The sequence below is a fragment of the Octodon degus genome, unplaced genomic scaffold, assembly GCF_000260255.1.
Source record: "Octodon degus isolate 3935 unplaced genomic scaffold, OctDeg1.0 scaffold00132, whole genome shotgun sequence".
Taxonomy (NCBI): Eukaryota; Metazoa; Chordata; class Mammalia; order Rodentia; family Octodontidae; genus Octodon; species Octodon degus.
The window spans coordinates 6,865,076-6,885,329 of NW_004524708.1; the positions used below are offsets into that span (position 1 = coordinate 6,865,076).

The 20,254-nt window shown below is 53.5% G+C and overlaps 1 protein-coding gene and 1 long non-coding RNA gene across 10 annotated transcripts in view; one reads left to right on the forward strand and one right to left on the reverse strand.

Moving 5' to 3' along the window:
* Ldb3 (LIM domain binding 3) overlaps nt 1-20,254 on the forward strand; it is a 56,833-nt gene that overhangs the window by 23,816 nt on the left and 12,763 nt on the right. For 3 of the 9 annotated variants that reach the window (XM_004641228.2, XM_023701288.1, XM_023701289.1), the window contains 5 exons: nt 5,057-5,248; nt 8,341-8,486; nt 15,600-16,062; nt 17,927-18,107; nt 18,272-18,392. In XM_004641228.2, coding sequence (XP_004641285.1) covers nt 5,057-5,248; nt 8,341-8,486; nt 15,600-16,062; nt 17,927-18,107; nt 18,272-18,392 — 1,103 coding nt within the window. Of the gene's footprint in view, nt 1-24; nt 651-5,056; nt 5,249-8,340; nt 8,487-15,599; nt 16,063-17,926; nt 18,108-18,271; nt 18,393-20,254 lie in introns of those variants that run through there. The other 6 variants (XM_004641229.2, XM_004641230.2, XM_004641231.2 and 3 more) reach the window with 2 other exon arrangements.
* LOC111812628 overlaps nt 14,500-20,254 on the reverse strand; it is an 18,601-nt gene continuing 12,846 nt past the window's right edge. Inside the window, exons 2-3 of the long non-coding RNA XR_002818089.1 lie at nt 19,446-19,449; nt 14,500-14,515 (exon numbers count right to left, since the gene is read on the reverse strand). This is a non-coding gene — a long non-coding RNA (uncharacterized LOC111812628). The remainder of the gene's footprint in view (nt 14,516-19,445; nt 19,450-20,254) is intronic.

Below are 20,254 nucleotides of genomic sequence, written 5' to 3' on the forward strand. Positions count from 1 at the left end.
TCTCTCTCTCTCTCTGTGCCACAGGGAAAGGTTTGAAACGGAACGTAACAGCCCACGTTTTGCCAAATTGCGCAACTGGCACCATGGCCTCTCAGCCCAAATCCTTAATGTTAAAAGCTAAAAGGCTGCGTGGAGCCCCCACCCTGCAGTGGACCCTTCTCCCCCACACCCGTCTGGCATGTGAGCCCCATGGTGATGCTTGACAATGTATAACATGCAGGGGGCACCTCTGGTTGCCAACTCCACCCTCTGCCCACCCTCCCTACGCCACCCTCCATATCTCCACAGTTACCCTGCCACTCAACTCAGGCCCTTAGTCATATCCAGAGAAGTGTGGTGGGGTCCCCGCTGCTAGTGCAGAGCCAAGAGAGCCAGAATGTACCACCTCCCTCTCTTTCTTCCTCTCCTCCCCCCCTTGGGGACTTGTACTGTCCCCAAGCAAGTTACCCTTGCAAGATCAGCCCTTACAGCCCTGCCACCCTCTGGATCCTCGGGCACAGGAAGCGAAGGACTGGATAGATTGGGCAGAGACTGTCCCTCCAGGCTGCAGTAAGACAGGCGGTACCCTGCCCTGTGCCATACCCTGCCCTCGACCTCCCTGTACATAGGAGCACGCTTGTTCTGAATAAAGAGGATCTGATGTGAACTGACCCCGTGCCCTCTTGCTGTGCCTGCGCTTATCCCCGAGAGAGGGTGTGGCTATGTGAGGGCCCTGGGCTCAGGGACCAGTAGTGGGCTACGGGCAGGTCAGCTCAGGGATGCTTTCCTACCCATAGCCTGCTCCTGGCCTAAATGACCCAGGGGGCAAGCATGGAGATCATGCTGTGGGCCATGGGCAGCCTGAGTCTCCCACGAGGACGCTGCAGGACCCCTACCCGTCACCCACCAGTTATAACCAGAAAGCCGAGCCACCCTCCCTGGCCCCATTAGAGGAGACTGCAGGCCCCTCCTCTCCAGCAGGCACCAGTCTGCCTAAGCCTAGACCTAGGAGGCAAGAGCAGACTCAGGCATGTGGGCAGTATATAGGGAAACCCAGGGGCAAACCAGGTTCCATGGGGAGGACAGGAAGTGGCCTGGCAGTCCTGATAGCAGGAGGAGGGTGAGAAGCCACCACCTGTGACCCTCACCTGGTAAGGGTGGTCAGGGAGGCAGCAGTCAGAGCCAATACCCTGCCTACCTATGTGAGAGGACATTAGCACTTGGCAAAGGAAGGTAGATGCCAGGGCCCAAGCCCTGGGACTCGCTGCTCTCTGGGGCTGGGCAGTCCAGCCTCTCCCCACCCCGTGTCTGGGTATTGTCTTTTGCCCCACCTCTGGGGACCTTCATGCTCTCCCCTGGGAGAAGCTGTTGCTCTTGTCCGTCTCCCATGAGATGCTTCCCCAAGCTCCTGCCCACCTGTCCCTCTTTGGCCTTCCCCCATTCCTACCACCTATAGTTAGTCATCAGGGTAGGCAAGTGTCCTCCTGGCTGGGCATCCACATCAGGAGAAAAGGGGTGCCTGTATTTCTTTAGGTACCCTGGAAGGTACTGTTTTGGCTGACTTTTTTTTTTTTTTTTTTTCCGGAACCAGGGAATTTGGGCTGATTTTTGAGCAAGACCCGAGGGTAGGCTGAGTGAGAAGCCATAGGCAGTGGGCACCTAAGGCTGGCAGAGGGGCCGAGCCAGTCTTTCAGAATTGGCAGGCCCTAGGACCCCAGCTTCCAGCCTCAGGAGCCTTCTTTGAGCTACTCTGTTAAAGCTCTGGCAGGCTCTGGTTTGCTTTCTGGCTCTGGTGCCCTCAGACACCGAGGCCTCTGTATGCAATCCCCTCTGTGGCCCCCTGGTAGGGTGCATGCAGAGCTCTCTGTGAGTAGGAGAGGTATCTGGTGCTGTGCATGCCAAGAAACCAGACAGAGACTGTGCTGATGGGTCTGCAGTGTAGGGTGGATCACTTGTCCAGCCAGAAGATCTGGGGCTCCAGGATGAAGTCTTAGTGTTTGATCTTCAGGAGTGGGCAGGACCGGGGTGTCACTGGTAGGGAAGGCTGGGAAGCAGAGGGACAGAGATGCTGATGGGAAGGAAGTATCTGGGCCCTGGGGGCATCAACTGGCTTGGACTGGAGCAGTGTAGAAGGGTGATGCTCAGTATGACGGTGATCTAGAGCCATGGGCTAGGGGGTTTAAACATATTCTGGGGTCAAATTGCAAACAAGCAAAGGCTGCAATGCTGGTGGGCTATCATTCACATGGACCAAAGTATCAACGTAGCCCTGGCTGTGCTGTAAAGGACCATGGCTGCCAGATGGAATGCAGACCAGGTAGATGGCATCAGAAGCCATTTCACATTGAACTCCCCAACTGGCATTCTGGCATCATCCGATCAACAGGGATTATCTTAGTCACACAAGTAGCACCAACCACACCGTCTACACCATCAGTGCCAATTTCACCTTGTCCACCATCGCCTTCAGGTCCTAACCTGAGCCCAGTGACCACAAACCCCCACAAGACAACACCCTCCCCTAATATAGCCCATCCTTTCCAGACAGCATCACTGTCACTAGTAACAGCATCCACCAAACCCCACCATTGCCACCACCGAAGGCCACCACCCCCAAGCAAGGGCACAGGATGGACATACTCAAGCTTTTTGCTACCGTGGTAGAGAGCAGCAGCAAGCTGTGCCAGGGACCGTAGCCAGAGCTGCTCCCTCCTGCCCCACTCTCCCCCACCCAGCTGTGAACATACAGTCTGGTTGGCTCTGCTTTGAGTTTTGCTTAGATGTGATCACAGGGTGGGAGTGGGGCTCTGCAGCAGAGCATGTGCTTAGCAGGTGTGAGGTCCTAGGTCCAATCTCCAACACCAAGAATAAATAAAATGGATTCTGGCCAAGGCAGGAGGCAGAGGCAGAATCCTAGACCAGGCTGGCTGAGCTGTGGGCAATTCATTAGGATGGAAACCATTGAGGTTCTCTGCAGTGTTTGTGCTCCCATGCCCCCCTCAGGGGGTCTCAGGGGACTCAGAAAACTTCATTCAACAACTGACCTGACTTGAGACCCAAGCTCTGTCAGGGTGCCCTTTATCACCTCCCCTCCCTTCCCTGGGCCCTACGGATCATGGTCACAGATTTTGCTGGTGACCCAGCAAAATCCCAGCCACCAGGCTCAAGTACACATCCTTGTGCCACAGTGGTGACCTTTGTTTCATCCCTGAGGTCAATAAGGGGGGCCCTGAAATCAGGGTTCACTTGGAGTGATGGTTGGAAGAGCTGCAGGTAAGCTGGTCTGGCCAAAGTCAGATGGATGGTACCAGGGGCAGGCCAATGAGAGGACCTGAGTCCCACGTCAGCCTGGACCTCCTGTGCCTGCCACTGCGGGAGCAGGGCCCTAGGGGCCAGCCCAGCACTACGGCACTAGCCACTTTCCACAGAAGGCAAGTGGCCAATGTCTTGTGTAAATGCAGAGCCAGGTTCTGCTGTGGGCCTGCAGACTGGACCACCCAAGGCTCCCTCTGACCCTAAGCCAGGGAGGCCTGGGCAGGACGAGGCAGATGCTTCCTGCTAGCGGTGGAGAATGGGGCGCCAGCCCTGGGGCCAGCAACGCGCACCCTTGGGTGAACTGGAGAACCTTAGCCAGGGGAATTCTCTGTTTCCATCTCTTCCTCTGTTACGAGAGTCAATGATACCTACATCAGAGGGTGGCTGTGAGGAAGTCAAGACATAACTCTGGATGCGTAGTGCAAGGTCAGTGCGTGGAACACACACTACAGGGGAGAAGTCATTTCTAGTTATAGGAGTTGACTTGTTCTGTGACTGTGGTGCAAATACAGAGACCAATGTCAATGTCAAAAGCAAAGCATGATCGGATGTGAGGGTGCATGCCTGTAAAATGCAGTTATCTGGAAGGCCGGGGCAGAAGAATCCCTTAGGCCCAGAAATTCAAGACTACCTTAGGAAACATACATTGAGATCTCACTCAAAAGAAAAGGAGGGGGCCAGGGAGATGGCTCGGTGGAATAAATGCTTCCCTGGCAAGCGCAAGGGCCTGTGTTCAATCCCCAGTTTCGGGGAAAAAAAAAAAAAAAAAGTCAGCCTAACTTAGTAAAAAAAAAAAAAAAAAAAAAAAAAAAAGGAGGGAGAGAGAGGGGGAAGGAAGGAAAGAGAGGACAGAAGTTGAAAGGAAAAAAAAAGAAAAGAAAAGCAGAGAGGAAAAAAAAGAAAAGAAAATGTATTTCTCTGTCAGGCATGGTGGTGCATGCACACCTGTAATCTCAGCACTCAGGAGGCTGAGGCGGGTGGATCGCTGCGAGTTTGAGGCCAGCCTGGGCAACAAGAGAGTTCAAGACGAGACTAAACTGCATAAAGAAGACTCTGTCTCAACTCCCTCCCCAGAAGCCCAGTCCCTAGCTGGGGCACAAGGGTGCCTGAGCCAGCCATATTGGCAACTTTAGGGTGTTCCTCTCCCACTGGTCACCTCCGCTCTTCTGGAAGAGGCCACTTCCACCACAGTCGGTGCTCGGGAAACCCTCTGGCATCCACACCACCCAGCATCCTCTTCTCAGGTCCTGGCTTCCTGGGGGCCTAGGTATCTCGGTCCCGCCCCCGCCCACATCGCCCCCTCCCGGTCTGCGCCGCAGCCGGCCTCTACCCGACCGCAGAGGCATCCTCAGTGTGCGTCCTCCGGGCCCACGGCCAGGCTCTCGCGCGACGCGGAACCTGAGTCCCTGATCCCCGCGGGCCTCCCTCGCCTTTTCTGGGAATCGTCTCTCCCAAAGGCCAGGTGTGCCCCTGATCGGTGGGGAAAGGGATGGGAGAGGAACCCTGTGCACTGCGCTGTTTTGCTGAGAAAGAAAACTGAGGAAGTACGGGAAAGTCAGGGCGAAGCTCTTCCGCAGCAAGAACAATGCTGTCGAGCTTCCCACAGACCCCTAGGCTGTCGGTCTCGGGAGGACGCTCCCCCTGGCGGTGCCTGCTGGGTTTGCAGGGCCTCGACGCTCTCTCCACACCGGCACCACACAGCCGGGTTCCAGGAAGGCCCCTCCTTCCTGACTTCTTGTCTCTCTTGGTCCTGCCCGGTCAGCACTCCCATTGAGCATGCTCCGGTGTGCACCAGCCAGGCCGCCTCCCCGCTGCTGCCCGCTTCTGCCCAGCCACCTGCTGCTGCCTCTCCCAGCTCAGCATCGCCGCCCCCGGCCACAGCTACTGCTCAAGCTGCCACCGCCTGCGCTGCAGCCCCCGGCTTGATCGGCTTGAGCACCTCGGACGGCCCAAGGTAATGCCCAGGGGACAGCGCCCCCTGAGGCCAGGCACAGAGGCAGGAACTTGCCTGCCCCCCAGGGATGCATCTCTAGTGACCAAGGTGAAAATGAGACGTGCACACAGAGTCAAGAAACAAAGGGGCATTGGGCAGAAAGTTCTTGCTCCTGGAAGTCAGGGGAGGAGAAAGCCACCCTGGTGGGCTGGGCCACTGAGCTGGGTATGGAAAGGGTTGAGATTAGCTTGGCTCCTAGGCAGTAGCTTGTCCACCTCCCCTGCCCTCTATCCCGATGGAGAAGCTGGGTGTCTTCAGGGACATCTGATACACCTGGTATTTAAATCTCTGCTTCCTGACTTCAGGTCTGTAGCCTCAGACAGTGCCTTGACTTCTCCAAACCTCAGTGTCCTCTTCCGTTAAGATATTTAAAATGACACATGGATCATGGGGTGGTGATGGGCAAAAGGTAACTAAAACACACATAAAGACACAAATCTCCCAGTTCACTGAGGCCAACCCAGGGCAAAGAGTGCACAAGATGGAGGGGATGGGATGGACACGTCACTCTCCCTGAGCTTGCGGGAGCTGCCTAGTTGGTGTTGGGAGCACAGCACAGCTTTCCTAGGCCAGAAGCTGCTGGGTCAGAATGCAGAGGTATGTGATGCAGTCTTCACAAGGGCCCCCTGTCACAAAGCCCAGCCTTTCCCAACACATTTCCAGCCACAGAAGTAAAGCCAGCACTCTGGGAGACTGAGGCAGAAGGATCACAAATTCAAACCCAGCCTGGGGGCAGTTTGTGCCCCTGCCTCAAGATAAAAAGGTAAAAAAAAAGGGGGGCTGGTGAAACAGCTCAGCCACCCAAGTGCCTGCCTGGCAAGCGCACGGACCCAAGTTCTTCTCCAATATTGCATGCCATGCCAACCCTGAAACCAGGTGTGGTGGCACACACCTGTAATCCCAGCGCTGGGGAGGCTGAGACAGGAGAATCAGTATGAGTCAAAGCTGTGTAGTGAAATCCTATACCAAATTAAATAAATAGATCATTTTTTTTGAGGGGGAAGGGTCTACAGGGTGTTCAGGTTCTCACTACTAGATCAGACTCATAGTGATTCACCTGTTTACCGCCTCCCAAGTGCTAGGATTACAGGTGCACAACACCACAGTCTCAATCCCCATCTCAGCGTGCCCCAGGGGCTGGGGCACGAACCCCAGGTCCCTACACCTGCTTGCAGGCACTTTAATCCACTGAGCTATTAGGCCGGCCCTAAATAAATAAATCTTAAAAAAAAAAATAAAAAACAGCTGTCAGGGAGATGGCTCAGTAGAATAAGCACTTCCCTGGCAAGCGCAAGGGCCTGAGTTCAATCCCCGGTTCTGCCAAAAAAATAAAAAATAAAATAAAAAAACAAAGGATGGGGATAAAGCTCAGTTCAAAGATTCTGTGTTCCATTCCCAGCCCTACAAAATAAATCAGGTTTCCCAGTGGAAGATGAGCAAGTTGCTCCCTGCTGCACACCAAACCGTCATGTGTGGGCCTTGCTCCTTGCACACACGACGCTGGGAGGAGGGTAAGGAATGTCAATGCAATGAATGGACAGGGCACTGGGCACTGCAGCCATAGTCCATATGGTCTGCTCCAGCCCTGCTGATGCAGCCTCCTGATCTAGGGGATACCCTCCATGGGGCCTTTCCTTCCCTCTGCCTTGATGAGAGGGACAGGGCTGGGTGCAGCTCAGTGCAGGACAGCATCTAGTGCCATGCACAAGGCCTAGGTCCACCCCCAGTCCTAGGGAATGAGTGACAAGGCCTCAGTAGAATCTGGGGAGAGCACAGAGGATACACACAGGACGCCTGCTGATGCAGCAGGGGTTGGGGGCCTGTGGTCTGAACCCAGCAGCCTCCTCTCCTTGCATGTGGGCTGGGAAAACACTGGGCTACGGGGACTCTGAGGGAGGCAAACACAGCAAGCCTAGCAGCGTTCACTTCCTGTCCCCATACCAGGTGGAACAGGGTCCAGAGCCCCTACTCAGACCTGAGACCTGTGGCCACATCCTCCTCAATGCAAGCCAGCATTCCTGTATAAGGTCCCTTCTGCTTCCATGAGGCCCCTCTCTGATGGTTGGTGTAGGGAATAGGGAACAGCAGGACCAGGAGAGGGGACATGGTCGCCTTCCTTGAGCTGTTCCTTCATGAATTCATGAGCTGTTCCTTCATGAATCAGGGCCTGGCTCACGGTAGCCTCACTCAACTATGACCTTAGCACATAGTCAGGGCAAGTGTGCTCACCCCAGGCAGGGACATTGGCTTCCTGAGACCCTTTTGCCATTGCCTGATCTGGCATGGTCCCTTAGGGCTTCTTTCCCAGGGTCTCCTCCTGGACCCCAAGAAAAGAAAACCTCATCCTACAGCTCAGCTTATCAAGGACAGGCAGGCCCAGGGCCTGGGAAGCAGGTAGAAGGATCACAGGAAGCCATATATGGGACAGGGGTGTTTCCAGAGTTCCACTTCTCCAACACTCCTCAGAGGACCCATCTGCTCTGGCTGCAGTCACCTGTCCTCTTCAGGCATGAAAGACATAGGGAGCTCACAATTCCTGTAAGGTGCTCCTTGGTTATAGGTGAAGAAAGGACTTCAGGGAACTCTGGATAAGACAGTTATATAAGCAACTGGGCCTGGGAGGAGGCGAGCACATCATCTCCTGGGGCCATGAACTAGGACACTTTCTCTCCTTTTCTCCTTCTCTTTGGTCCCCCATCCCTGGGCCACGCATGGGAAGAGGCTCCAGACAGACAGACAGACAGACAGCCCAGTGGGAGGAGGGAATGGGAGTTCTGTAGGGAGCAGGGTGTTAGCTGCAGGGGGGGAAGGGGGAAGGGCATCTGACTACCCCCAACACCAGGAAGTTCCAGGGAGGGAGCCAGCTGTGCTCCCCATGGACAAGGTGACTTTTCTGTATGTCCTGGGCTGGTGGAAGCTTCCTTTCTTTCTCTCTCTCCAAAGGAGCAGCCTCCTCCATCTGGCTACTCCTAGGAGGTACCTCCAGACTCCACACCCATGGGCCCTGGCACCCCTGGGACTGTCCTTGCTGTAATGCTTGCCTTCTTTTCCAGGCCCCAGGCCACAGCCTACAGCCCTGCAACTGCTGCCACTGCAGCCCCAGCTGCCCACACGAGCTACAGCGAGGGTCCATCTGCCCCTGCACCCAAGCCCCGTGTGGTCACCACAGCAAGCATCCGGCCTTCTGTCTACCAGCCAGGTGAGCAGCTGGGCGACAGGGCCTAGGTAGTAAGGTGCAGGATGGAGACATCAGGCTCAGGCTAGGATATGCAGGGCTCACAGGCGAGAACTGGGAGCTGTTCCTTCTTGAATCAGGGCCTGGCTCAAGGTGGCACAAAAAATAACAACGATACCACAGGCTTTGGCTCACCTGTTGAATCACAGTGGGGCCTGGTACAAGCCAGTCAACTGCTCAACTGCTCTGGTCTGTGGCCCCCACCAGAGACCGGACGACAGATCAATTCTAATCAGTCCAGGGGCTCCTCACAGGGGCCCAGGTACAGTCCCTCCCTCTGCTGTGCTGGCCAGGTAAGCCTGATCCTCAGGGCCCGTGGTGATGCCTGGTGCTGGGCAAACTCCGTCCCCTGGCAGCACTTACTGAAAGGCCCAGGACTTGCTAGGCAGCTTGTGCCCAGGTTGGGAGGTCCATTCACCCTTGTAAATGGAGGGGCCACAGGGGCTGTAGGTATCCAGGCTGAGTCTGGTCACCATCCTCCCCTCCTGCAGATTCTAGTTGGGGGTGGGGGGTGTTCATCCTGTGTGCCTCTGACTGGGGCCTGGCAGTAGGGACACTGGTGAAGGCACAAGAAATGCAAGAAAGAGATGGACATGCGCCTGGGGGCAGGCAGGGTGAGGGCAGGGCTTGTGCTCTGCAGGCTGGAAGCCTCTTGGGCACCGGGAGATAGGACCCAAGAGCGCCTCAGTGCCCCATGGTGCCCTTCCGTGCTGTGTGAGATGGGAGGCCACAGGCTTGCGCTCTGAGCATTGTACTTTCAACATATTTCTCTTTATAGTCACCTTGAATCATGGAAAACAATAATGATTTTGCATTTACAGTACTGATTCTAAACATTTCCCCTCAAAATTATTATACATACAAGATTTTGATTTTGTTTTTAAAGAGCAGCTGTGGACATGCACACCTGTGGCTGAAGTAGGTAGGCCTGTGAGTTTAAGGCCAAGCTGGGCTACAACATAGTGAGACAGTCTCTCTCTCTCTCTCTCTCTCTCTCTCTCTCTCTCTCTCTCTCTCTCTCTCTCTCTCTCTCTCTCTCCCTCCAGCAGAGTTGAGCGGAAGGCACACAGTTTTCCTGTATACAGCCACCCCCACCCCATGCTCACAGCCTCCCCCGTTATCACCATCCCCCACCGGCCCCTCTGCGCCAATTTCGCCTATAACAAACTGTCCGCGGGAGGAAGTTACGAATTGTTTGGGAAAGAACAGAGTAGGTCATTCAAAGAGACAGGGCAGGGACAGAGAAGGTTTTCTCTGGATCATGCAGAAGTGCGAACTGGCCGAGCAACCACAGGGGTAAAGAAGGGTGCACACAAAGCCGGGCAGCCTGTGATCCCAGCACCGAGGTAGGTTGAGGCCCTGTCTGAAATGAAAACACAAAAGGGTCAAGGCTGTAGCTCCGCCCGCATCCCTGGGTCAGTCGCCAGTAGGGGGTCAGGGGTGCAGCACATCTCAAATCCTGGCGCACGATCCGTTAAGGACAAATTTGCCGAAAGCTGGAGCACAGAGAGTAAGGCAGACTAAAACGGGGCATTTTTGCAGGCGCAGGGGCCGGGGGTTCAATCACCCGGCCTGACGCGCAGACTCCGAGCCCCCCCGCCCCCCGGGACGCGCTGAGACGGCAATTGAGACTGGGCGTGATGGAGCGCGCCTGTAATTTCAGTTCTTGGGAGACTGTAAACAGGCGGATCACTACGAGTCTGATCTAGTAGTGAGGCCCTAAACACCCTGTAGACCCTTCCCTAAAATACAAAAACAAAACATAAAAAACGGGGCGACACCTCGCGCACCTCGTGACTCCGGCTTAGCGCCAGGCACCAAGGAGCACCCTCTGTGCCCTTCGGGAGCAAGGGCAGAGCTCCGCGGTCCCCACTCACCTTGGAGGTGGCGTGGGCACTGGGCGCTCGCGGCGAGCGCAGCCGACCACGGGGCGCGCTTCTGTCTCGGGAGGGTAGGTTTTGGGTGTCTTCAGGGCGCATCCACCAGGGGGCGCCCCGCGCCTGCCGGAGCCCGGCGGCGCCCGCGTGAACTCCGGAACCTAGGCGAGCTGGACAGGCGGCCGCCTCCACGTCCCTTCCCGGGAGGTGGCGCCGCAGGGATCCGGAGGCCCGGGCCGCCGCAGATGGCCAGGAGCCCAGAACACCTGGGGCGCAGGCGGGGTTGGGGATGGGGTTGGGAACAGGATGGCCACGTCGACTAGCCGGTGTGAGTCACAGGTCACCTTGCTAATGACACGGTCCCGGGCCACCGGGTGCGATAGGAGCCTTTTGAACTCTCCAATTAAGTACGAAATGTCACCTTCTAATTTGGACGTGCTCGGTGCCGTCACGCAGGAAGAGCCACCGCCGCGGGCCTAGATGGGCGGCCGCCTCCCTCCAGGTCGTGGGGCGAAGAGGGATGAGCAGCCCCTGCCCCTTACAGGAGTGGGGGACCGGATGCGGGGCGCCCAGGGTAGGGTCCCTTCTCCCCCGGGGGCGCAGCTCTAGCCTGAACTGGGGTCCCGGTGCCACCTGCCGCTGTGACACTTTCGGGGTCGCAGCCTGAGCTGTAGCATTGCAGCGCAACTCTGATGCGGGACATGGTAGCGGCATGGTCCCCAAACCTGCTGCCTGAACCTGAGATGTGTCTGTGCCTGTGTCCTACTTTCGATTTTGATTAGGGCAGCGTCGTCCAAGAGGAAATGTTTCCAGTAGCTGCCTTTTTACAGTGAAAGAAGGCAGGCGAAATTCCTCGCCTTTGCCATGAACCACATCTCTAAGCCCCTTCTTCCCCCATTTTATTTATTTTTTATTTTGGGACAGGCACTCTATACATCTCTAAATTGTCCATCCTGGGCCTGAACTTGCAATCTTCCTGCCTCAGCCTCCCCCAGTACTTCAATTACAGGCCTGCACCACCACACTCGCCTTCATTTTATTTAATTTAATTAATTTATTTTTGGTGGAACCGGGGATTGACCTCAGGCCCTTGCACTTGCCAGGGAAGTGCTTATTCCACTGAGCCATCTCCCGGGCCTCCTATTTTAATCTTTTTTGAAAACTTGTTGGGCTGGTGAGATGGCTCAGTGGTCTAAAGCACCTACTTAGAACAAGTTTAGCAAAGCACAGGGACCGCGGTTCAATCCCCCAGCACCACATGCCTGCCAGCCCCGCCCCCTGGTGGGCTGAGCTGGCCACACACACACAAATAAAATTAAAAAAAAAAAAAAAGAAAGAAAACTTGTTATAGGCACCTGGGGAGATAGCTCAGTAGAATAATTGCTTGCCTGGCAAGCAGAAGGACCTGAGTTCAATCCCCAGTTCCGAAAAAACAAAACAACAACAAAAAAATTGTTATAGAGTCTCTATGCAGCTCTGACTCATAGTGACCCTCCTGTCTCAGCCTCCCCACTGCTAGGATTACAGGTTTTCCTGGCAGGCTCAGCACCAGGCTGGCACAGGGTACAGAACCAGGAATCGAACCCCAGTCTCCTTGAACTTGCCAGGCAGGCACCACTGAGCTATCTCCCCAGCCCATAGCCTCAATGTTTGTTTGTTTGTTTATTTATTTATTTATTTATTTATTTATTTATTTATTTTGCAGTACTGGGGATCAAACTCAGGACCTTGTACTTGCCAGGCAGGCATTTATGCCACTCAACTATATCCCTGGCCCCCTTAGCCTTAATTTTAATACTTTTTTTAAAACCCAGCATACTCAAAATATTTCAGAGTTGGTCCAGGTGGCCCATGCTTTTTGGAGCGGGGGGGGGGGAGCAAGAGGCTCACTGGAGCCCAGGAGTTCCAGGACAGCTCTAGATTTAAAAAAAAAAAATCATTTCAATGTATAATCAATATAAAATGACTATTGATGGGGTATTTTATTGAGTCTTCATAATCTGGGGTGTTGTCCCTGAGCAGCGTGTCTCGGTTTACACTGACCACACTCGTGGGGTTCCCAGGACCTGGCGGTGCCCAAGGAGGACCTCTCTCCATGCCTGCAGGAACAAAAAATGAAACAGAAACCTCACACAGAAGCCCGTGATAGATAACAGGATAGCCACTCCTAAGTTCTGTCTGTCACCTCACTGTGTCCCTGAGCACCCCCTCCAGGTCACCCTTGCCTGTCCCATTTTGAGACTACCTGCTCTGGATACTAGGGAGCTATACAAGGTGGCTGGAAAGATTCGAAACACATTCATAAAGTGCATGCCCCAGGCCAGGTCCCCACCATGCCATGCATCAGAGGCACAAAGGTGTCACTTGTGTTGTACTCCCTAGAGGAAGCACTGCCACAGGTTCAACTTAAGAGTGCAAGGCCCCTCCTCTCTCAAGGCCCCTACTCCACAGCAGCCACTTGGTGACACCCCAACCATGACCCCAGCTGCCACCCTTGTACTATCCTCATTTGCATTCAGTGACACATGGGGTTTGGGGGTCACCACTGAGCCCCATCATTCCTGAGGCTTTGTTATTAGCATTTCAGTTGAGGACACCAGGCCCAGAGAGACTAAGGGACACATAGCCAGAAAGTAGAGCTGAGGCAGGAAGCCAGGACTTTTCTTTTTGTGGTGCTGGGGGTTGAGCTAGAGCCGCAGATGCCAGCCAAATGCCTTGCTATGCAACCACGTGCTAGCCTGACTCCCAGAGTCCTGGTGGCTGTGCCACATACCAGTAAGGCCTTTTCCAGGTTGGTCATGACTCCTCAGTGCCCTGGTACCCCAGGACTGTCTGGAAACTGGACTCCTGGGCTTGGCAGAGGCAGCCTAGGGTGTGCAATGAAGGGCTGTGGAGCCCTACTCTGTCTGAGCCCCAGTGACTTCAGGTGTCACAGGGAACAGTGTGAGGACTGACACCCAGGGCCTCCTGGGTGTGTCCACTGCCCTGAGTGGGAGGAAGGTGCCTCAGGGAGAGGTAACTTCTGTGAGCCTGAGTCCCACCAGGATGGGCCGGGCCAGGCTGCCTAGGTCCCACGCTTGAAATTGCTCGCACAGTCAGAGTCCCCACCACTGTTCAAGACTGTGGCTGTCAGAGGCCTGGCTTGGCAGGGCTGGACTTCTGGGAACAGGCGGTGCAGGGCTGGCGCCATGGCCTGCAGGCCACCCACGTTGGCTGGGGCTCTGGGTATGAAAGAGACAGAAGGCAGGGGTCATGAGCCTGGCCCAGCTAGGGGCAGGGAGGGAGAGGAGAACCAGAGACATAGGAAACTGCAGATGAGCCCAGCCACAGCCTCCCTTGCTGGCAAGGGACACTGGACCCCAGGCTGCCCAGTGGGAAGCAGCAGTAGCATGGGTCTATTTTTTGAAGTTTAGTAAACTGTCTGATAGAACTAGGGTCTGGTGATTCCATTATGCAAATGAAGAAACTCTAATGTATTTATGTCCTAAAAGGATTTTCAGACCAAATATGCAAAATTGATTATGCTAAGGAGTGTTTCTGCTGGGCAGCACTGGGTAGGCTGAAGCAAGAGGATTACTGTGAGTCTGAGGCCAGCCTAATGAGTTCAAAGTCAGCCTGAACTGCATAGAGAGACCTTGTCTTAAGAAACCATTTTTGTTTTTGATGAGTCATTCCAAGCATTTATTTAAAATTCAATTATCAATGGGTCCGGGAGATGGCTTAGTAGAATAAGCACTTCCCTGGCAAGTGCAAGGGCCTGAGTTCAATCCCCGGTTCTGCCAAAAAAAATCAATTATCAGGCAAGGGATATAGCTCAGTAACCCAGTGCCTGCCTGGCAAGCTCAAGGTCCTGAGTTCAATTTCTGGTACCAAAAAAGAAAATTAAATTATCATCATATTGATTGTGGAATTATTGAAATGAGACTTCTAGTCCTTCATTCACTCAATCAGCATTATTAGACATTTATTCTTTTCCTTTCTCTGTCTGTCTGTCTCTGTCTCTTTCTTTCTTTCTTTTTCTTTTCTTTTTTTTTTTTTGCGGATCCAGGAATTGCACTCAGACCCTTGTACTTGCCAGGGAAGCACTTATTCCACTGAACCATCTCCCTGGCCCCCCTTTCTTTCTTTCTTTCTTTCTTTCTTTCTTTCTTTCTTTCTTTCTTTCTTTCTTTTCTTTTCTTTTCTTTTCTTTTCTTTTTTTGACATAATCTTTTTTTTTTTCCTTTTTTTTCATGGTACTGGGGATTGAACTCAGGACCCTGCGCTTACCAGGCAGGCACTTATTCTACTGAGCTATCTCCCCAACCTTTTAGACATAATCTTGCTACATAGTGCAGGATGGCTTTTAACTAACTTATGTAGTCCAGGGTGGCCTCAAACTCACAGCAATCCTACCTCAGCCTCCTGGGTGCTAGGATTACAGGCATGTTCCACCACACCTGGCTTTCGTGCTGTGGTTCATGAAAGGAGTTGTACAGGGGCCAGGGATATAGCTCAGTGGCATACAGCCTGGCTGGCAAGTGGGAGGTTGTGAGTTTAATTCCAGGTATAAAAAAAAAAAAAAAAAAAAAAGAAGAAGAAGTTTTAGCCAAAGCAGCAGGCTATTATGCCTCAAACTCAAGGCCAGCCTGGGCTACACAGTGAGACTCTATCTCAAGAAACAAAGGGAGGGAGGGAGGAAAGGAAGGAAGGAAGAAGGGAAGAGAGAGAGAGAGAGAGAGAGAGAGAGAGAGAGAGAGAGAGAGAGCCATGTGTGGTGCACACACCTGTGAGCCCAGAAGTTAACAGTCCGAGGCACGAGGATTGCTGTGAGTTCCAGGCCAGCCTGGGCAACATAGTGAGACCCTGATGGAAAAAAGGGAAGGGAAGGGAAGAAAACTGGTCCCAGCATCCTGGACATCTGCTTTGTCCCAAGGCCGGACCACACACAGGTCTGGTCAGCATCTCAGGCATGGGATGGGCTGGCACCCCCACCTTCTGCCCCTTCTGCAGGGCTGCAACAATTTATAGCTGCACCCTGCCCAATCCCACATAGGCCTCCAGGGCTCTGGGCCACAGCAGCTTGGGAACTTGTGTCCTGTAGAAACTGGGCTGGAGATGCTCCAACATTAAAGCCAACTTTAGCAGTCCTGAGGATCGCGGTGGGCAGGGGAGGGGGCAAATATCTGATCTGTTTTCCTTGGGTGTTTTTGCTTTGCAGTGCCTGTGTCTACCTACAGCCCATCCCCAGGAGCCAATTACACCTCAGCTCCCTACACCCCCTCCCCTGCCCCTACCTACACCCCCTCCCCTGCCCCTACCTACACCCCCTCCCCTGCCCCTACCTACACCCCCTCCCCTGCCCCCACTTACACCCCATCCCCCGCACCGACCTACACCCCCTCCCCTGCTCCTAACTACAACCCTGCACCCTCACCGGCCTATGGCACTGGCCTAGCAGAGTCTGCCAGCCGCCCCCCCTGGGTGACAGATGACAACTTTTCTCAGAAATTCGCCCCCAGCAAGAGCACCACATCCATCAGCAAGCAGACCCTGCCCCGGGGAGCCCCAGGCTATACCTCATCGGCTCCCCCAACTCTAGCCAGGGGTACGGTGCAGAGAGCTGAGCGCTTCCCAGCCAGTAGCCGAACTCCACTGTGTGGCCACTGCAACAGTGTCATCCGGTATGGTCCCCTGGGCACCTGGAGGGTGGGCACTGGGGGTCCCCTGTTCAGCCCCACGGTGGAGTCAGGAGGGAGTGGGCAGCCTCAGGGCTCTGTAGCTGCCATCAGTTGGGTTGGGTGTGCCCTTCTGGAGGCTGCAGCCCTATCCTTGTGTGACACCTATGTCCCCAGGGCTGGGGGTTGCTGTAAGGTAAGTAGTTACCGTGCCAGGAGCTCCCTATGGGCCAGGGCCTGGCTGTGGGAACCGATGGGTTGTCACAGTGGGTTTATTGAGCATGTTGAAAGTCAGCTGACAGTGCTGCTGTTGACCTGGCTTTGCTTTGGGGTTATTTCCAAAGACAGGCCCGTGTCACCCAGGGCTAGGGCGAGCACGTCCCTGGCATGGGAACAGGTCACTTCATGCCAGGAAGTAGGGCCCTGGATGGTGCTGGTTTGAATACAAAAGTGTATAGAGGCAGGCAAGTTTATATATATGACAGGTATACTTTTATTTAAGAATAAAGTAATGCATCGTTGTTAGAGAAAAATTAGAAAATATGGAAATGTAGAAATTAAAACATAACAAACTTCCTAGTGGAGGTGATACAGATTTGCAAACCTAGTTATTCGGGGGGCTGAGACAGGAGGAGTGCAAATGCCAGCCCAGGCTGGGAAATTTAGTAACTCAGTGAGCACCCTCAAAATTAAAATAAATGCCCAGCATGGTGGTGCACACCCACCCATAATCCCAGCACTTAAGAGGCTGAGGCAGGAGGCCACCACAAGTTTAAGGTCAGCCTGGACTACACAGCAAAACTTGTCTCAAAAAACAAAAGAACAAAACAAAATTAAAAATAAAATAAAAATGGCTAGGGATGTAGCTTGGTTGGAAGGTCTTGGGTTGAATCCCTTGTACTGCAAATAAACTAAAAAGTAAACAAGACCAAAGAAGCCTCCCTCGCGTTCCCAGAGTTCTAATCTGGAGCTAGTCTTGGGTTTTGTATCCTGGGCCTGCCGCTTACTAGCCCTGTGGCTTTCTGTGAGTTACCTTATTATCTTGCGCCTCATTTCTTTTCCTGAACATAGGCACCATCGTTCCTAGGGTCATCGTTTCCGTGAACCCTTAGCATCATTGCAAGGATTAAACAAAGTTAGTAAGTGCAAATCTATTCTTGAATTGTGCTTGTCCTGGAGGAAGCACCTAACGCATGTTAGTATCCATCTCGCATCCCTGTTCTTGTCATTAGTGGTGGATTCTGTTGTGTACTTATCAGGTCCCTACAGTGACTAAGTTGCTTCCTTTCTTTTTTTTTTTTTTGGACAGGTTCTTGCTATGTTGTCCAGACTGGCCTTGAACTCTCAGCAATCCTCCTGCCTCACTTTTCCAAGTACTTAGATTGCACATGTGCGCCACCATGCCCAGCTTTTTTGAGACAGAGACTTGCTATACAGTTCAGGTGAAACCAGGCAATCTCAGCATTCAGGAGGCTGAGGCAGAGGATTGTTGCAGGTTCAAGACCACCCTGGTCTACAAAGTGAGTTCAAGGCCAGCCTGAGCTGTGTAGCAAGACCCTGTCTCAAAAAGACAATAAATAAGCAAACAAACAAATATAGTGTACTTAAACTCACTATGTAGCCCAGGCTAGCCCTGAATTTATGGCGATCCTCTAGCCTCAACCTCCAGAGTGCTGGGATGACAGGCATGTGTCACCACACCCAGCGAGTGCCACATTCTCTCCACTGCAAGTGGTGAGACAAGCACGCCTTTCTGTGGGTGCCATCTCTGAGGTTTTATTATTCCATTAGAACAGCCCCCTGGGTAAAAGGAAGAGTGTTGCCGGGTTCTTGGAGTTGGGGCTGCCTGAGCAAGTGCTGCTCTCCCTAGGGGCCCTTTCCTGGTGGCCATGGGCCGCTCCTGGCACCCAGAGGAGTTCAACTGTGCCTACTGCAAGACCTCACTGGCGGATGTGTGCTTCGTGGAGGAGCAGAACAATGTGTACTGCGAGCGGTGCTATGAGCAGTTCTTCGCCCCACTGTGTGCCAAGTGCAACACCAAGATTATGGGGGTAAGCACAGCACCACCCCCTGTCTCCGCTTCACCCTTGTGCCCAGACTGGGGGTCTGGTGAGGAGCTGGGAAGCTGCGGCTGCTGCTGCTCCCAGAGGGAGCGAGGGCCCGGGTACCCACTGTGTGGGGACCTCTGTGTTCTGAACTTACCCTCAATCCCCAGGAAGTGATGCACGCCCTGAGACAGACATGGCACACAACCTGCTTCGTGTGCGCAGCCTGCAAGAAGCCTTTTGGAAATAGCCTCTTCCACATGGAGGATGGGGAGCCCTACTGTGAGAAAGGTAGGCTGGGAACTGGGTGCAGTGTCTGCAGTACAGGGGGCACTCACCCCTGGCCACAGCCCTTCGCTCCTAGCCTCTGTTCCTGGTGAAAGAAGTTTTCTTTTTTTCTTTTGGCAGCACTAAGGACAAGACCCAGTGATGCTGTTGTCACTGAGCTACTTCCCCAGCCCTTGTTATTTCTGACACAGGGTCTCTTTTGAAATCACTAAGTTTACCAGGCTGGGCTCTACCTTTTGATCCTGCTGCCTCAGTCTCCCAGACTGCCAGGAGTACATGCACCACCGTGCCCAGCTAAGAAGCGAATTTCATGTTTCATTTTACCTGGGGTGCTAAGGGGCATACCCAAGGCCTCACACATGCTGGCTAAGCGCTCTACAATGGTGCTACAGCCAGCTCTTGCTTCTGTCTTCATTTTAACAGCAGAGTGGTGCTGCTGTGACACAAGGAAGGTGAGTGAGCTGCCCCAGTGTTAGCTGCAGCCTTCCAGAGCAAGGAGGCAGAGCCTACAGCTCATGCTACACACTCCATCTCCACTGTCTCCTGATTCCAATATGTGGCCCACAAGTTGGCCACAGACCTGCTTGGAAACCTGCCAGGTTCCTTAGACTCAGGGGACACTGGAGCTGCTCGTCCTGGTGCTCCTTCCTGGTGCCTCCTCGGGCCAGCTCTGGAGCTGCGAGGGAATAAGCAGACAGCTGGGAGCCCTGCTGTCCTCACCCGTGAACATCTGTGAACACCGGCCTTCTGGGTCGGGGGTGAGCCACAGAGGGTGGACACGCGTGCTCCTGAGCCAATGATGTCTACCGCATCTGCCGCCCCGCACCGTCTGAGCTCAGTTGCCTGTGCACAGTGCTGTGGCCTATCTTAAACTGAGCAGTGACCCACTGAAGGCTCAGGGACACTGCACTTCCTAAGACAGCTGGAGCCCTGGGTTGCAGGCTGTTCACTCCCTCACTCATCCGCAGCCTGCCCACCATGGGAGAAGCTGACACAAGGTCCAGCTGGCAGCACAGACAGAGGTTAAAATAACAGCGCCGTTGGGTATGGTGGTACACACCTATGAGCCCAGTACTCAAGAGGCTGAGACAGGAGGATCACCAAAAGTTCAAGACCAGCCTACACTACATAGAGAGACCCTGTGTCAAAAAACAAACACCAACCTTGTATAATACACACAAAAGTATAATGTAAAATTTAGCATATCAGCTATGTTAATTATAGGGCTCAGTAGTGTTAAGTATGCTCACATTGCTGTGAAAGCAATCTCCACAAGTTTTTCATCTAGCAAATCTGAGATTATCTGGTTTGTGTGTGTGTGTGTACGTGTGTGGAACTGGGGATTGAACTCAGTCTCTGTTAAATAATTCCCCCTTTCCCTCTCCCCACCTCCTGGCAACCACATTCTATGCTCTCTTTCTAGGACTGTGGCTATGCTAGGACCTCACATAATCATATAGCATTTGTCTTTTTGTGACTGGCAAATTTTATTTATTTATTTATTTATTTATTTATTTATTATGTATTTAAGACAGGGTCTACAGGGTCTCACTACATAGATCAGACTCAGAGTGATCCTCCTTTTTTCAGTCTCCCAAGCACTGGGATTACAGGTGTTTAATGTCAGGACCAGCTTCAGTTGCTGTCTCAGTGCACCCTGGGGGCAGGGCATGGCACGCTGGGGATCAAAGCCCCACTGCTGTGCTCTGCCTAAGCAGGCGCTTTAATCCACTGAGCTATCTGGCCGGCCCTTGGCATACTTCATTTAGACTCATGTCCTCAAGATTCAATCACATTGGGGCTGGAGAGATGGCTCAGTGGTCTAAAGCACCTACTTAGAACAAGCTTGGCAAAGCATCAGGGAC